This window comes from Dermacentor variabilis, chromosome 2 (genome assembly GCF_050947875.1).
Source record: "Dermacentor variabilis isolate Ectoservices chromosome 2, ASM5094787v1, whole genome shotgun sequence".
Taxonomy (NCBI): Eukaryota; Metazoa; Arthropoda; class Arachnida; order Ixodida; family Ixodidae; genus Dermacentor; species Dermacentor variabilis.
Window position 1 is genome coordinate 165,188,659 of NC_134569.1, and position 15,439 is coordinate 165,204,097.

General features: G+C 45.6%; 1 protein-coding gene across 1 annotated transcript in view; it reads left to right on the top strand.

Annotated features, from left to right (window-relative positions):
- LOC142570537 (uncharacterized) overlaps nt 1-15,439 on the top strand; it is a 50,022-nt gene that overhangs the window by 15,005 nt on the left and 19,578 nt on the right. The window contains exons 3-4 of the mRNA XM_075678911.1: nt 7,146-7,204; nt 15,189-15,245. Coding sequence (XP_075535026.1) covers nt 7,146-7,204; nt 15,189-15,245 — 116 coding nt within the window. The remainder of the gene's footprint in view (nt 1-7,145; nt 7,205-15,188; nt 15,246-15,439) is intronic.

Here is a 15,439-nt window from a genome sequence, read left to right on the forward strand (position 1 = left end):
CAAAAGTCAGATCAGAAAGAGGAGGAAATAAATTTAATGCTGTTAACTGCCTACAATGTGTCCAAAAATATTTTTTTTTACGTCGCTCATTTTTTTACGTCGGACACCTCAAGAAGAAATAATAGTTTATCTATGTCAGTAAAAGGGAATTACCTGCCGAGGCGGACATCTATTGCAGGAAGAACAAGAGTTTCATCCAATATTAAGCTAACTTCTATAATTGCCTTCATAGCTACAAACTTCGTGGCGTATGTTTATGATACAAAGGTTAAAAGAATAGTTATAAAAGAGTAATTATACCCGCCGTGGTTGCCCAGTGGCTATGGTGTTGGGCTGCTGAGCACGAGGTGGTGGGATCGAATCCCGGCCATGGCACCCGTATTTCGATGGCGGCGAAATGCGAAAACATCCGTCTACTTAGATTTAGGTGCACGTTAAAGAACCGCAGGTGGTAAAAATTTCCGGAGTATTCCACAACGGCGTGCCTCTTAATCAGAAGGTGATTTTGGCATGTAAAACCCCATAATTTAACAGTAATTGTGCGTTTCTGCATTTCAAAATGTCCCCTTCAAACGCCGCCCTGCTGCGTTGCGCCTCGAGCTGCACTTAGCGGCGTAGCATGCATGATCAGGAAAACTGAACAGGTTGGATCCAGTAGTTTCGATCTGCATGCCCATTTCGAAATGTAGCACCACGTAACTACGGCATTGTGCCGATGCGCTTGAACTTACCAATATAAATGTGTCATAACATTTCTCACTAAAAAGAAAGTTCAATTTAATGAAATATTTGCTTTTGTTTTTTATGAAAATGATGGCCTCCTCGGCAGGAAATTCGTCTGTGGTCACGTAATTCCAGTAAATTTTGCCCGCTTTTAAAAAGTGCTCGAATAAAGACAAAAACACTACTCTGCAATATTTTCACGTTGACGACGCTAGCTTGTTTAAAAGGTAATGAATGTACATGGCTTGTATTTGCTCCTGAGAAACGGTATGCGCGTGTAAAATGGTGCTAACTGCTCTGAATGCGGTCGATTATAATAAATACATTTATTGTAGTCATTGTAACAAGAAATGTGGAATAATATTAATTCTGTCAGCAAAATTGCTAAAGTTAAAGAAATAATTACAGATGTTCCGGAGCAGACAGCACTGTCCGCAATATTCTGTACATTTAATATTGTAACAGATACGAAAGGTACGGACAAGAAGAAAAGAAAGAGAAGACGAAGAGAACGAGGAGTTTGAGAGGCCAGGCTGCGCTGCGATCAGGCTACGATCAACGTCCATCTCCTGTAAATAAAACCATTTCTTCGCAACTCTTCGTAACAGTTATGGTGGAAGTGCGGGTTATCGATCCCCGTACCTCTCGCATCCTCGTACCTCTCGGACTCTGGAATGTCTGAGGAAGACAAAGTCGGGCACATCCTAAAAGGAATTTCCGAGGCTGTTTATAGTTTCCTCATCGCAAAAGGCCACCTGGCTTCCATCGCAGACATGATTCGGCACTGTCGTACTTTCGAGCAAGTGAAGGCAAGGCGCATCACGCCGAAGTTTCGCAGGCTAGCCGATGTGACGACAGTTGCAAGCGTGGACAGCAACCAGCCCCTCGATCTGGCATCAACGATCCGACAAATATTTCGGGAAGAGCTCAGCCTGCACGCGCAAGTGACGCATCCAGGCAATCATAGCTTCCGCCTATCGCCAGATTTCGAGCCAAACGTGGTATCCTTCTCCCCGTATCCTGCGGCGAGAGGCACTGAGGATTATGAACTCGCGCCCCGACAGCAGCCACGTCTCTACGACAGAAGCCCTACTTATGACGCTCGGCCACAACGAGAGCAGCCGCGTTTTCACCCCCGAGACCCTGTGACTTCTGTCAGGCTGTGACAAGAACAGCACCGACCCTATTACCACGACGCGACTTATGAAAGATATAACGGATTTCAGGAAGCAGCAGAGACACGTTATCCACATGACAACGAACTTTCTCGCCGACCGCAGCCGCCTACCATTCGTTTCGAGGAAGACGCTGTGAACTGCTAGCCTCTCGTGTGCTAGAACTGCGGTTCCACAGGCCATAAAGCTCGATATTGTCGCCGAGGCCGTCAATCACGTAGGACACCACCGATGTTATCGCCACCCAGAACTCGTGCTTCATATCACTTGCGGAAGACCGATTTCCTGCCAATGGACCACTTCTCACACGAGACCAGACGCAGCGATTCGCCAGCATCTGAGCGGAGTTTGACGCTACCAAATAACCGTCCCCGTTGCTCTCCGAACCCTCGACACCGTTATTCCTCACCGCCTCCGGGAAACTTGCATCCGCGGCCAATGGAGGGGTGGTCGCCGGACAGTCTTTGCAAGAAATACATGTGCCTGTTGTGATGTTCAAAAACAAAGTGAATGTCTCGATTGACGGAATACCGACCATGGCGTTAGTTGATACTGGGGCGACTGTGTCTGTGATGAGCCTCGCTTTCAAAAACCGGCTAGGCCACAAAGTTATGTTTTCTTGGAACGACGGTATTACCTGTCGTGGAGTAGGCGGCCAGTGGCTTCATGCCCTTGGTGTTTGTGGTGTGAGTGTTTTGTTGGCTGGGAAAGTGTTTGTGTCGGAATTCCTTGTTCTTTCTCGTTGTTCGCACGACGTTATTCTTGGTATCAATTTTCTCGAACAGTGCGGCGCCTCCGTGGACTGTGGTTGGGGCGAAATATCATTGAACAAGTTATTTATATCAGCACATTCCGAACAAAGCTCGGGTGGTGAAGACAGGGACACAGACACGCTCAGTGTTCTTGATGAAGTAATTGCCCCATCGTGGTGCCTGACGCCCGTTCATGTTTCTGCAACCACTGTTGATGCTGATTGTGTTGACCTTGTAGTTAAGCCTCTCCGCATGAACTGTGCTAAAAAAGATATACTTGTGCCCTGCTCTGTCGTGTGCATGACGAAAGGAGTCGCCACTTTTTGGGCGCTGAACTGTTCCGCCACGCCGGTTGTCCTTCCTCGCGGTATGAAAATCGTTCTCTTCGATGAAGCCGCATGTAGCTCAATAGTGGCACTAACTACGGACGTCTCTACAGCTTGCTCTCCTTGCGATAATCGCCATTCTGAAGTGCTAATGAATGGCATGATCAGCAAGGCTCTCGGTACATCGGAACGGCAAGCACTGGTACAAGTCCTTGCCACACATGAGGCTGCATTCGGCTTCACGCATGGAGATGCACCCCTTCATTTACAGTCGTCCCGCGCTCGTCACAGAATAGATACCGGCTGAGCACACCCCATCTGCCAGAAGCCCTACCGAGTGTCATCGTCCGAGCGCAAAGTTATTGCAGGGCAAGTCAAGGAGATGGTGAACAAAGGCGTCGTTCAAGAGTCATCTAGTCTATGGGCAGCCCCAGTAATCCGGGTCCGAAAAAAAGATGGCTCCTAGATATTCTGCGTGGATTGCAGACATCTAAATGCAGTGACGAAGAAGGATGTCTATCCACTACCACGAATCGATGACGTCATTGATTTCTTGCACGCTGCTTCTTACTTCTCCACACTTGATTTGCGATCGGGGTATTGGCAAATACCTATGGACCCTGCCGGCAAGGAAAAGACCGCTTTCGTGACTCCGGATGGCCTATTCGAATTTAATGTTATGCCTTTTGGCCTTTGCAATGCTCCTGCCACCTTTGAAAGATTCATGGACACAGTACTACGTGGTCTAAAGTGGGAGATATGCATGTGTTACCTCGATGATGTAATCATTGGCCGCACGTTTAAAGAACATAACGAACGCCTCAGCCTCATTCTCGACTGCAATGAGAAAGCTGGACTGGTCCTGAACTCAAAAAAGTGTCGGTTCGGCGAACGTCAAACACTCGTCCTGAGACACTTAGTCGACGTCAGATGGCGTCAGATGGCGTCAGACCCGATCCTCGTAAGATTGAAGCGGTGAGCTCCTTCAAGCCACAGCAATCAGCACGAGAACTCCACTCACTCATTGGCCAATGTTCGTATTTTCATCGTTTTGTTCCCCGGTCCGCCGGCACCGCTTACCCGTTGATAAGTATTTTGCGACAAAATGCATCCTTCAATTGGACACCAGAGTGTGACGCATCATTCCCTCAACTGAAGTTTATACTAACGTCAGCACCCCTCTTGCGTAACTTCGATCCTTCTTGCCCGACTCAAGTTCACACTGATGCTAGTGGAATCGGGATAGGAGCGGTGTTTGTACAACGTAACAGTGGCGCAGAACATGTTGTCGCATATGCCAGCCGTTGCCTGAGCAAATCTGAACGCAATTATACGGTTACGGAACAGGAATGCCTGGCAGCCGTTTTCGCTATACAAAAGTTTCGATGTTATCTTTACGGTAGACCTTTCAAGATTATCACCGACCATCATTCTTTATGCTGGCTGGTCAGTTTGCGTGATCCCTCTGGTTGCCTCGCACGTTAGGCGCTGCGCCTCCAGGAATACGACTTTGTGTACAAGAGTGCCCGTCGTCACGCTGACGGAGACTGCCTCTCTCGGATTCCTGTTACGACTACCGACTGCGATGCTGAGAATTTTGACCACTGTCTCGCTGCTGTTACTTCTACGTTCCCTGACGCGGCAGACTTTCAGCGAGAACAACGGGATGATCTTACCCTCGATCCGCTTTCTGTCGCCGTCCGTATTTCTAAAGGCAGCGGTCGCTTTACTGTCCGTGATAAAGTGCTCTACAAAACTAATTACTCCGGGCACGGAGCGCGTTTTCTGCTTGTTGTCTCCGAGAGTCTCCGCTCCGACGTTCTACGCGCCATGCATAACGATGTGACATCCGGCCATTTCGGCGTCGTACGAACGCTGCACGGAACGCAAGAGCGCCTTTACTGGCCCAAGATGTACGAAACAACCAAGCGCTATGTCGCTAGTTGTGAAACGTGCCAAGGTCACATGTGACCGACCACCGCAGCCCCGGGTCCCCTTCGGCCATTGACACCGCCCAGTAAGCCGTTCGAGCAAGTAGGCATTGACCTTTTGGGTCCATTCCCGTTATCTAACAACAAGAACCGTTGGATAATTATCTGCGTAGGCCATCTTACGCGTCATGCAGAAACTGCAGCCATACCGTCTTCCACCGCTGCTTGCGTGGCGGTCTTCCTGCTGCGTTCCGTAGTCCTTCGTCATGGCCCACCACGTGTCATTATCAGCGACCGTCGTCGCCAGTTCACGGCTGATGCCATTGAAGAGTTACTTCGTTCGTGCACTTCACAGTTCCGTCATTACACGCCGTATCATCCACAGACCAATGGCGTCGTTGAAAGGACAAACAGAACGCTGACCAACATGCTTGCCATGTACTGTACGTCTCCTCCAATCATAAGAACAGGGACGATGTGCTGCCCTTCATCACTTACGCATACAACACGGCGAAGCACGAAACCACGAACTATAGTCCATTTTATCTCCTGCGTGCAAGGTTACCGCGAAGCCGTCTGGACACTTTCTTACCTTTCGTTCTGCACAGTGATGATTCTGTATCGAAAACTTTGTGTCTCGCCGAAGAAGCGCGTCGAATAGCTCGTCTTCGTACTCTGGCCCCGCAAAGTCGTTATAAAGAGCGATACGACGACCGTGACGTACAATTATAGCTGAGAAAAGGTGACTTAGTCCTTCTTTGGACACCGCAACGCAAGCATGGATTGTGCCAAAAGTTCTTGTCAGAATATTCAGGCCCATTTGTAGTTGTGGACCGCCTGAGCGAACTCACTTATGTCATAGCTCGCCTACTGTGCAATGGTCGGCGATCAAGCAGAACTCAGCTGACTCATATTGCTCGCCTGAAGCCTTTCTATCCTGCTTGTTCATCCTGACCCGCCCCACGGGCTTCGTCTGCTTGCAGGGAAGTATAAAAGATGCGAAAGGCACGGACAAGAATAAATGAAAGAGAAGACGAAAAGAACGAGGAGTTTGAGGGGCCGGGCTGCGCTGCAATCACGCTACGATCATCGTCCATCTGCTGTAAATAAAACCATTTCTTCGCAGCTCTTCGTAACAATATGTTACCTGTGCTACCTTAGATAGCGGACAGCCTGTTTTACGCATGCAGGTTGAAGCTGTAATAATTAAAATGCAGCCGCTAGAAGACGAAGGAACGTTCGTTCAAGCAGAGCTGTAGGACGCTCGAGCGTGGTTTGAAGCTAACACACCTGCTAAAGCTTCCAAAACCAAGCTTGTTTTGTGTCTGTGGCTGAAAACAGGCTGAAGCATATGTACGTGATACTAGAGAGCAAGTAATTCAATAAAGTACCATTTATAAATATGTACGAGTAACCCTTGAGTCGTCCATACATTGACGCTGCGTATTGAACACTATATTAAAGATACATTCTAACAGTTGCCCAACACTCGTTGTTTAGAAGCGTGCTGCGAACGTACTCGTCGCTCACTAAGGACAGATTTCTGCACGGCTTTTTGCAGACTTAAACATAGTGACATTTAATTCACCTTTGGAATAAAAAACAGCCATTTTTGCTCGCAGGATACGAAGCGCGAAGTAGCCACGTCATTTATCGAACTGTTTCTCATACCTATAGAAAGCAATCGGACAGCAAGTATTTAGGAAACTCAGCTTGCCGAGAGCCACAATGTACACCGTAATAGTGGTTTATCATTAGTCGGTGAGAAAACCCGAAATTGTGCGCTTTGCCGGACTGAAAATTAGAAAAATAATTTACAGCACATGCAAAAATATTTATTTGTGCTACTTGCTTTTTTGTGATGACCTGAGTATGCAAGGTTCCACGTAAATTATTCAACTTTGCTGTATGATACTGTACCAAAACCAGCTGTTCTTTGATTGATAGCCAGTTGCCTCTTGAAGCTGAGTCATTCATGTTTAACCAGCGCGCAATAGCAATATTTGAGATGTTGGAATGCATGCCACGACAGATTTTCGTAGAAGTGCTGTTCTAGTAATAGTCTCAAAAATGCACTGGCTACGTCTCTGCGAAAAGATTTGCTTCAAATTTTGGCTGTCATCATACAGTGAACTACGCTCATTCATACTGCTAATAATTCATCAGTAAAGTCTACAAGTTGAAAGCTATTGACACGACAATTAAATAAAGTATTGACATTTGTGTCGCCTGTTTTAGATCGCTGCTGGTCAGTAACCAAGCAAGATCTATCTCGTGTTTTTGGCTGCGTGAGCTGGGTAAGTGCAGACATTACGCGTAACTTCATTTTTTAAGAAACATTTCCATTATTATTTACCTGGGATAAGTAGCTGAGGCCTATACTGTATATTGTATCCAAGGATGTCGCATTACTGCACAGGACAGGTAACTCCTGTGCCTCAAAAGCCACGGAATATCCTTCACATGAAAATTGATTCAAGAATATTTTCATTTGGCGACTGAGGTAGGGAAGCGGCGAAAGTGTTATCACTACGGCGCAAGCTGAATAATAAAGGAAAGAAGACAAGAAATAAGGAAAACAACTGCAGCGCATCGGTGACTTTTTTGGAGCTATTACAAAATTACAAAAAATCACTACTATTATTTGCACGGTAGCGCAGAAGTGCAGAGTGTGCTGGGACCAAGTAAGTTACGCTGCAAATCACTGATTTCGTTACGTACCGCCAGGGCGTAGCGTACGCGGTGGTGATCATTGTACAATATCCTCTACGAGAACAGAAAAATGCTAATGCTAGTTGCTAATTGATGTCGCAGCCGATTGGCACAGTACGTATAATAGCATGCTATATTTCATGTTTTCAATCGTTTGTGAAGCGTGTTGCCTGAATCGTCGCTGTTCTGCGTCTACATTGCTCTCAGATTAGCAAAGAAGAAATGTAAAAGTAAATTCGGGGAGTTGTACTCGCCATAACCACGACCTCAGTATGAGGGGCGCCGTTATAAAGTACTCCGGAATAACTTTGACCACGGGGAGTTCTTTAACTTACGGGCAAATCTAAGTACACGAGCGTTTTCGCATTCTGCTCTTGCCGCAATGCGACCGCCGCGGCCGAGATGGCGTCCGGTGCCTCGAGGCCGGCCTCGTGGTGCCACAGTCACTAAGCTACAGTGGCGGGTAGAATCCGTAGCGCGCTATAATTCGTTCTCGCACTGGTTTGTGTCACCCTGGCTAAAGGCCCTTATGCGTCTATTAATATCTAATAATACGAAAAGCAAAAACTAATCATCGAAAAAAAAAGACGCCGGTGTAGATTAAAACGTCGGAGGGAACCGCCGGCACTGGTCGTCTGCACACCAGATGGCGCCACAATTTGACGCCGCAGAAAATCGAGACGCTTTACCGAGGCTGCAACGTTTGCGTGTTGTTGGCGCAAGTCCGGCGACATGCACCTGAAGCGGCGATGGATAGACGAGAGCTCATATATCACCAACACATTCTGCAATAGGAACCTGAAGTTTCTGTCTCAAGTATAATCAGTGGCTTGTAAATGTTCGTAACCTTTCTCGCAATTAGGCGTTGCAACAACTGTTAGTTTTTTGTATTAACTGAAAGAAATGACGTGAAATCGCAAGCATTACCGCTGTACACTGTAAGCATTTACGCTTGCTGTTCAGACTTGACTTTGGTGCCCTTCGTACGTTGACATGCGTCCTAATCAGTGTGGGCTAGGGTGGCCCTAATGTTGGAGTAACTTTTTGTTTTCATGTTCTATTGCTCTTGCTCTAACACATCTAATAGTTTGGTTGCCCATTTTCCTTCTGTCCTGTTTATCGCTTTTTGTGATACTCTGTCCCGTGACCCTACCAGCTCGCCGCGACAACGCCGTTCGCTTCGCTGCTCTGCGAATTCGATTTATACGGGTCAGGAAACTTCGGGCTACAAACTTTGTAAAACCCATTCGCAGAAAAATCCACAAGGGAGGTTGTGGTATCTGCGATTAAAGTGCGACTACATTCTAACATAGAATTCACAGAGCTTATTCTGCCCCGAAACAATAATTGCTATCAGTCTCGCGTGCCTTTCCTATGTTTAAGGCTTCACGCCGGGCACTTCCAGGTCATGTACGACTTGCGGGTGATCTGTTTTCAAGGAAAGGAAACACAAGTCAAGACAGACTGTTTAATTATTTTTTATTTATTTTTATCTTAATGGCCTGGAGGCATTAATAAGCGAGGGCTATAATCCTTGCGACAATGTTGGAACAAATGTACAGAACAGTAAAAGAAACAACGATAAACAAAACAAGTCAGAAACAATTGGAAAAAAAAGGAAGCATTGTGTTGGAGCAAGGGTAGGTAGGAACGGTAATTTAGCAATGTAGTCATTTAGCATTTTGTGGAACGATTTACCGCCAGTGCATGAGACTGTTGGTGTTTGCGGACAAGATACGCCCCAAATGGTGTCATTCTTTAGTGTAGGCGTGAGCGGGACAAATGCTGTTGAAGAAGAAAACAACATTTTAAATCAAAAGCAATAAAATCTTTATTTCATCCGAGCAAACATTTCCTAAATAACTTTAGGTGTGGCGCACAAAAAATTACGGCTGGTCTTCGCATTATTATTAATAAAGTGCGTCTTTCCTTTTTGCAGCACCCGCTAAAAAAATTAAAATATAAAAAATTAAAAGGAGGTATTGATGGGATCCAGATCTTGTATACGTCCCCCCTGAATTGTTGTGTATCGCTACCTGCCCATTTAACTTAATTCTGGTGGCACAAGCTTCAGGATTAGGGGGCGCGGTGCTTACAAGATGTGCTTATTCGCGAGTCCATCTACCCTCGCGCGGTTGTGGAGGTCGACCTCTTCGGCGTGCTTAGGGAGGATATGGCAGATTAAGTTATTTAGACAGATTCGGGGGCAGATTAGATAGATTCGATAGATTAGACAAATTCATTTAACGGTAACAAATTCATAGTAGACATATTTCTTAGTATTTTCTGCTGTCAACACAAAGACTGAGGCACGGATTTTGCAAAGAGCTGTTTGCCAAAAAAGTCGTGAATTTTCTTTAAAAATACAACTTCAACCACGCCAGCCGGGCCGCCAGAGGCTTTTTCTCACCTCCCCTTTTACCTTGGCACTTGTTTGATTATACTGCGCTGTTGAATTTTACCAGAAATACCGACTAAATATGTTTAAAGGTTTTTATGGGCGAGGTTAACAGAGGCGTCATTTATGAGAGGGCCGTGATGTATCAATCGGTATGTAACTTGAATCGCTCTGACTCGGGGATCGGTTCGTCCACCTTACACAAGGAGGGTTATTTCAGCAAGGTATGTGGACAGAAAGAAATCGAAACTGGGAAAACAATATAAAACATGATGAAATGCTACCAGCGCACATGAACGGTAAATTAAAAGACTACTATGCGTTGTAATTATGTAAGGGAAATCACAGTGGATTGGTTCGGTATTTCTAGTGACCTCAGGGTTGGAGCCCCTGCATCTTGGAGCCCTTTATAGGTGCTGCGGAGGGTGGGAGTTTTGCGCTGCTGTGCTCAGCCACATTAGTTGCCGGTGCCTTGGTCTACATTCAGACGTATGTAAAGCGTGGAAGGGGAAGCGGAAAGAAACAAAAGCGGGGCGCATGTTTTGCTGGTTCAATACTTCCCATCAAAGATTGTATCCTTGCATGGAAGCAAATGCAAATCCACAAATTTGATAGAATCCAAGCCTAGGCAGTAAAACATTTGAGGCTTCGAGTGATGGCTCAACCCGCCAAAAAACGAGAAAATTTAGGCAGAGCTCATAGCCATAGAGCAATTTAGCAGCAAGACATATTACTAAGACACTTTTATTTAACACTTGTGCTTATTCTTCGAGTTTCGGTGCTTCGCCTTTATGGCACTTAGTCCGATATCGTACCACTTTGCTATGGCACTCACTTGCCGAAGTCGCCAATCACCATAAGTGCGTAATGACGACTGTATAATGATGACGCATTGACGATGAAATGACCAAGCAATGATATTAATCGAACGACAAAGGTGCATAATGACGATGGCATGAAGACAATGAGATGCAGATTCCTAAATATTGGCTATGGAATAAGGATGAGGTGACGGAGGTCAATGATATGACGACAACTGTATGGCGACGATGGCGTGAAGACGGCGGTGTCACGACAACCGTATGAAGAAGCGAGAATGACGACGAAGGTACGGTCAAAAAAGCACGAAGACGAGGGTGTGACAAAGGATGTAGGATAGCGTATATGTAAACATGGCGCAATCATGAAGGTGGCATGACATCAGCGGCATAACCACGATTGAATGATGACAGCGTGGTTCTGATGGAATGACGTTATCATGCTACCATTATTAAATCGCGACAATACCACCGCTGTCATGCCAATGACGTCGATAGATCCACGAAACTTGTATGGCGACGACGTCACGATGACAATGGAATGACGATATTGAATTAATGACCATGTTGAAATGGCTGCGTGACGATGGCATGACGACAAAGGTATGACGACGACTCCATGAAAAGAGTCGGATATCGAAATTACGGTAATGAGGATGGACCATGACGGCATCCCGACGACGGTATGGCAACGAATGGATGACGATGGCAGCATGCGAATGGCATGAGGACAGTGCGATGATGCCGAGTTTATGATCACAACGGCGTACGCGACAATGACTATCATGAAACCTGTATGACGGCAAAGGCATGACGAGATTTGGATGACGAAGCTGGAGGGACGATGGCGGCACTACGACGGCGGCATGAAGAAACCGGGTGAAGAAGCGGGAATGAAGACAATAGCAGGACTAAGACGGCATGACGACGACGGTATGATGCATGATATTGTCTATGTGACGAAGAAATGACGACGACGGCATGACAGCGGTGGTATTGTCGCGATTTAATAACGGTAGCATGATAACGACATAATTACGAACACGAAATGACGTCCATGGATCGGTGAAAGTGCTATGATGATGGTGCGACGACAATGGGATGACAATATTGAAGTGATGACGACGGTAAAACGACAACGTAACGGCGATGGAATGACGGCATCGGCCTAGCGACGCCGGTGTAAAGACAATGGCAAGACGAGAGTTGGGTGTTAAACTGACAACGACGATGATTCCACGTCCTCGACGGGATCCCGACGACAATATGACAATGAATGCATTACGAGGATGCAGTGACGACGATGACGTGACATCGGCATGAGGACAAGGGGATGACGACGAATGTCCGACGACCACAATGGTGTTACGATGACTGCATCACGCAACGTGCATGACGGAGATGGTCTGACGTCGACGGGGGACGGTTTTCGGCGTGCACTTGAGATCGAGAGAAGGAGAAGGAAGGAGAAACAAAAAATCAAGAAAACAGCAACGCCACTAGCCAACCGGAAGCCACTTGATCTAACGCCCACGTGACATTTGCAGGGGCGGATGTTTTGAAGTAAAGCAATGCGCAAAATGACTTGCCGCGAGCATGTAACGGCAACACGTACAGGTGGCGTGGGCAGACTTTACTGTGGATGCACTGTGTTATATCAGTGTTGAGCTTACTTGACGTCATGATTGTACCTCAATAACTTTGTCAATTCGATTTCACAATAAAGAGTCGGGCAGACCTGCCAGGAACGATTTCCTTGAAGGGCATCCATCTGTAGCTTCGACTGAGGAAACACGAATTTTTCTTGTTCCTTGTTTTTCAGCTTATAGTCTGAAACCAATTGACAACAATATATATATATATTCCTTTTACGCCTTTTATTCATCGACTGTATTGTGAACTGCTCTGACATCTTACTCCGTTAGCGCAAGCTGAAGCTTGAGAGGCCTGTGGACCCAATTTTATAGGCCCCTATATATTCTACCAGTGGCAAACATTCTGATAAATTCTACACAAAACAGATTTTGACTGGAGGAGCAAGCCATAACCTGATGAGAAGTTAGTGTAGTCGTCGTGGCGAGGGTGGACTCAAAGACTGCATGAATACTAGACTGATCATTATCTCAGTTGCGAGGGCACATGGTTTACCTGCCGGTGAAGCAGTCGCGTCGTATGCTCGGAAGGGAGCGTTTGGGAAAGATTATAACCAGATAAGCGATAGGCCAGGAGTGTTTCCACCCAACTTTAGCACATTCTACACACACGCGCTCATCTTCATCGTTTAATGCGCGCTCCTTCACACATTAGGTACGTAAATTCCACCAATGAATTACAACGGCCAGTTGAAACCGTGCCAACGATCGACATTTGGCTAGTCGTGCTCATTCAGCATCGATCGCCTCAGCGGACGAACATTGTGAGGAAGATGGGATTGCGCGGAATAAATAAAGAAAGCAATGAAAGAAAACGGGCAGTGTATAGGATATATGGAGAATGAGAACACTCTTAATTGATTTGAGCGGGAACTTGCGATAATCAACGTGTCGAATGTGTCGACAGATGTCGAGGCTGAAAAAAAGAATTCAATTAGGGCAAGAGGTGTCACACAGGTGTCATAAGGCGCACTTCCGATCGCTATGAAGGCAGATTAGCTAAGCAAACTTTTCGAAAGCAAATTAATGCTTCTACATATAGTGCTATCATGTCGTTCCTGCACGCACATACGCCAGTAGATGTTATTTTGTATCTCACATGCATGGAGATCGCATAATTCGGATTCCCTCACAAACTCGCTCGCGTATGATGCATTATGAACAATGAGATCTATTTGGGCTCTCGTTTATAGACATTTTTTCCGTGTTCCTACTTTCTTTTGTCCTTCTCTTTGTCATTTGTTTAGTTCCTACTTTCTTTTTTATTTCTTTGTTTTCTATCTTCTCCTTTTGTCATTCCCCCCTCCCGACGGAGTAGACAGGCGTTGTGCGCCTCTCGGTGACAGTTGTCAGCTTGCTCCCTCCCTGTTTCCTTTGTGTGTTTGTATGTTTCCATGCCTAATAATAATAATAATAATAATAATAATAATAATAATAATAATAATAATAATAATAATAATAATAATAAATAAGAAGAAGAAGAGGAAGAAAAGAAAGAAATAGAAAAAGAAGAAGAGCAAGTAAAAGAAGAAGAGAATTCTCCTCTTGAGAAGCCGCTTTGAATCAAAGTCCACGCACTCTTGCTCCAAATTTTACGACGCACATCATTGACTGGAGCGCCAAGCGCGTTGAGTGTGAGCTCATCGCGCACGGGCGAGCTGTTCTGGTCGCTATTGTATTAGCTGGACCAAATGGCTTAGCTGGTTTGGTTGAGTGTGCAGTGGAGTCGGCTGCATACTTTTTAGTAACTAAGCATTTTCACTTTTAATACGCTTCCCCTTATTACAGACTCTACGGCGGCGAAACCAACTTTGTGCATGGGAGCTTCTTGTGCAAAGCCCGGTTATGCTAGCGGGTCTCGTGAACGTCTCGTTAGGACATTCTTATTCGCGCGGTCAATCATGTTAACGAAGTGACAATACTTCTCCGGCGTTTAAAACCGAATTATGCAACTTCAAAAACCACCTTAAGCAGCGATCTTGACACCTGTCCCGGTATTATTTGGTAAACGGCTGCAACGTTTAAATGATGACTTAGTATGCCAAACAAAATTATATTTATGTTGTGACAGAAACAGGCTGTTTTCCTGTTTTGCCAAGAGTAGCACTGGTGGTGAGTAGGTTGCAGCTATACATTTGCCAAAAAAGGAGTTAAAATTCCAATTTGGAAAAGAAAAGTTGCATAGCCTCAGTGCGCATCAAAGTCGTAGAAAAGGAATGGAAGAAATGATAAATTAATGGCAATGAAAGTGGATAAAGAACAACATCCGCCGCCAGTGTTTGTGAGTGCTGGCGCTGGCTAGCAATCCCAAGGTTAGTCCTAGTAGTACAACATAAATACCCAAGAAAGTGGATGGGAAAACGGCGCTGCGGTAGCCCAATTGGTTAGAGCATAGCGCGCGTAATGCGAAGAGCTGGGATCGCTCCTCACCTGCGGTAAGCTTTCTCTTCCACTTTCATTGCAAATAATTTATCAGCTTTAGTACAGTTATTAAGTGCAAGGAAATATATATATATATATATATATATATATATATATATATATATATATATATATATATATATATATATATATATATATATATATATATGGCGAAAATTGTATATATCGGATCCTGAGCCTCTAAGAGGTACAACTTCATGTTGATGTATTTCCCTCGCATTTGCCACTAAATCGCGTCTGATGTTTCTTTTTTGAGCAGGTATCACGGTTGTACAACACCTGCGAGAACATGAACTCTGACGACGTGGCTACAACTGTAAGACAACGCTCTTTATTCGTGAAAGAACAGGGCCACATAGATGTGAGAGATACTTGGCAACGCAGAGCAATGTACTGCGACAACCCACTAATTACTGGATACCACACATCGCACAAGTACTTTGGACAATGGTTGTACTATCCCCGCCACCCACAAATGCCTAAGGGATACCTCGCTAATCACGCATCCTT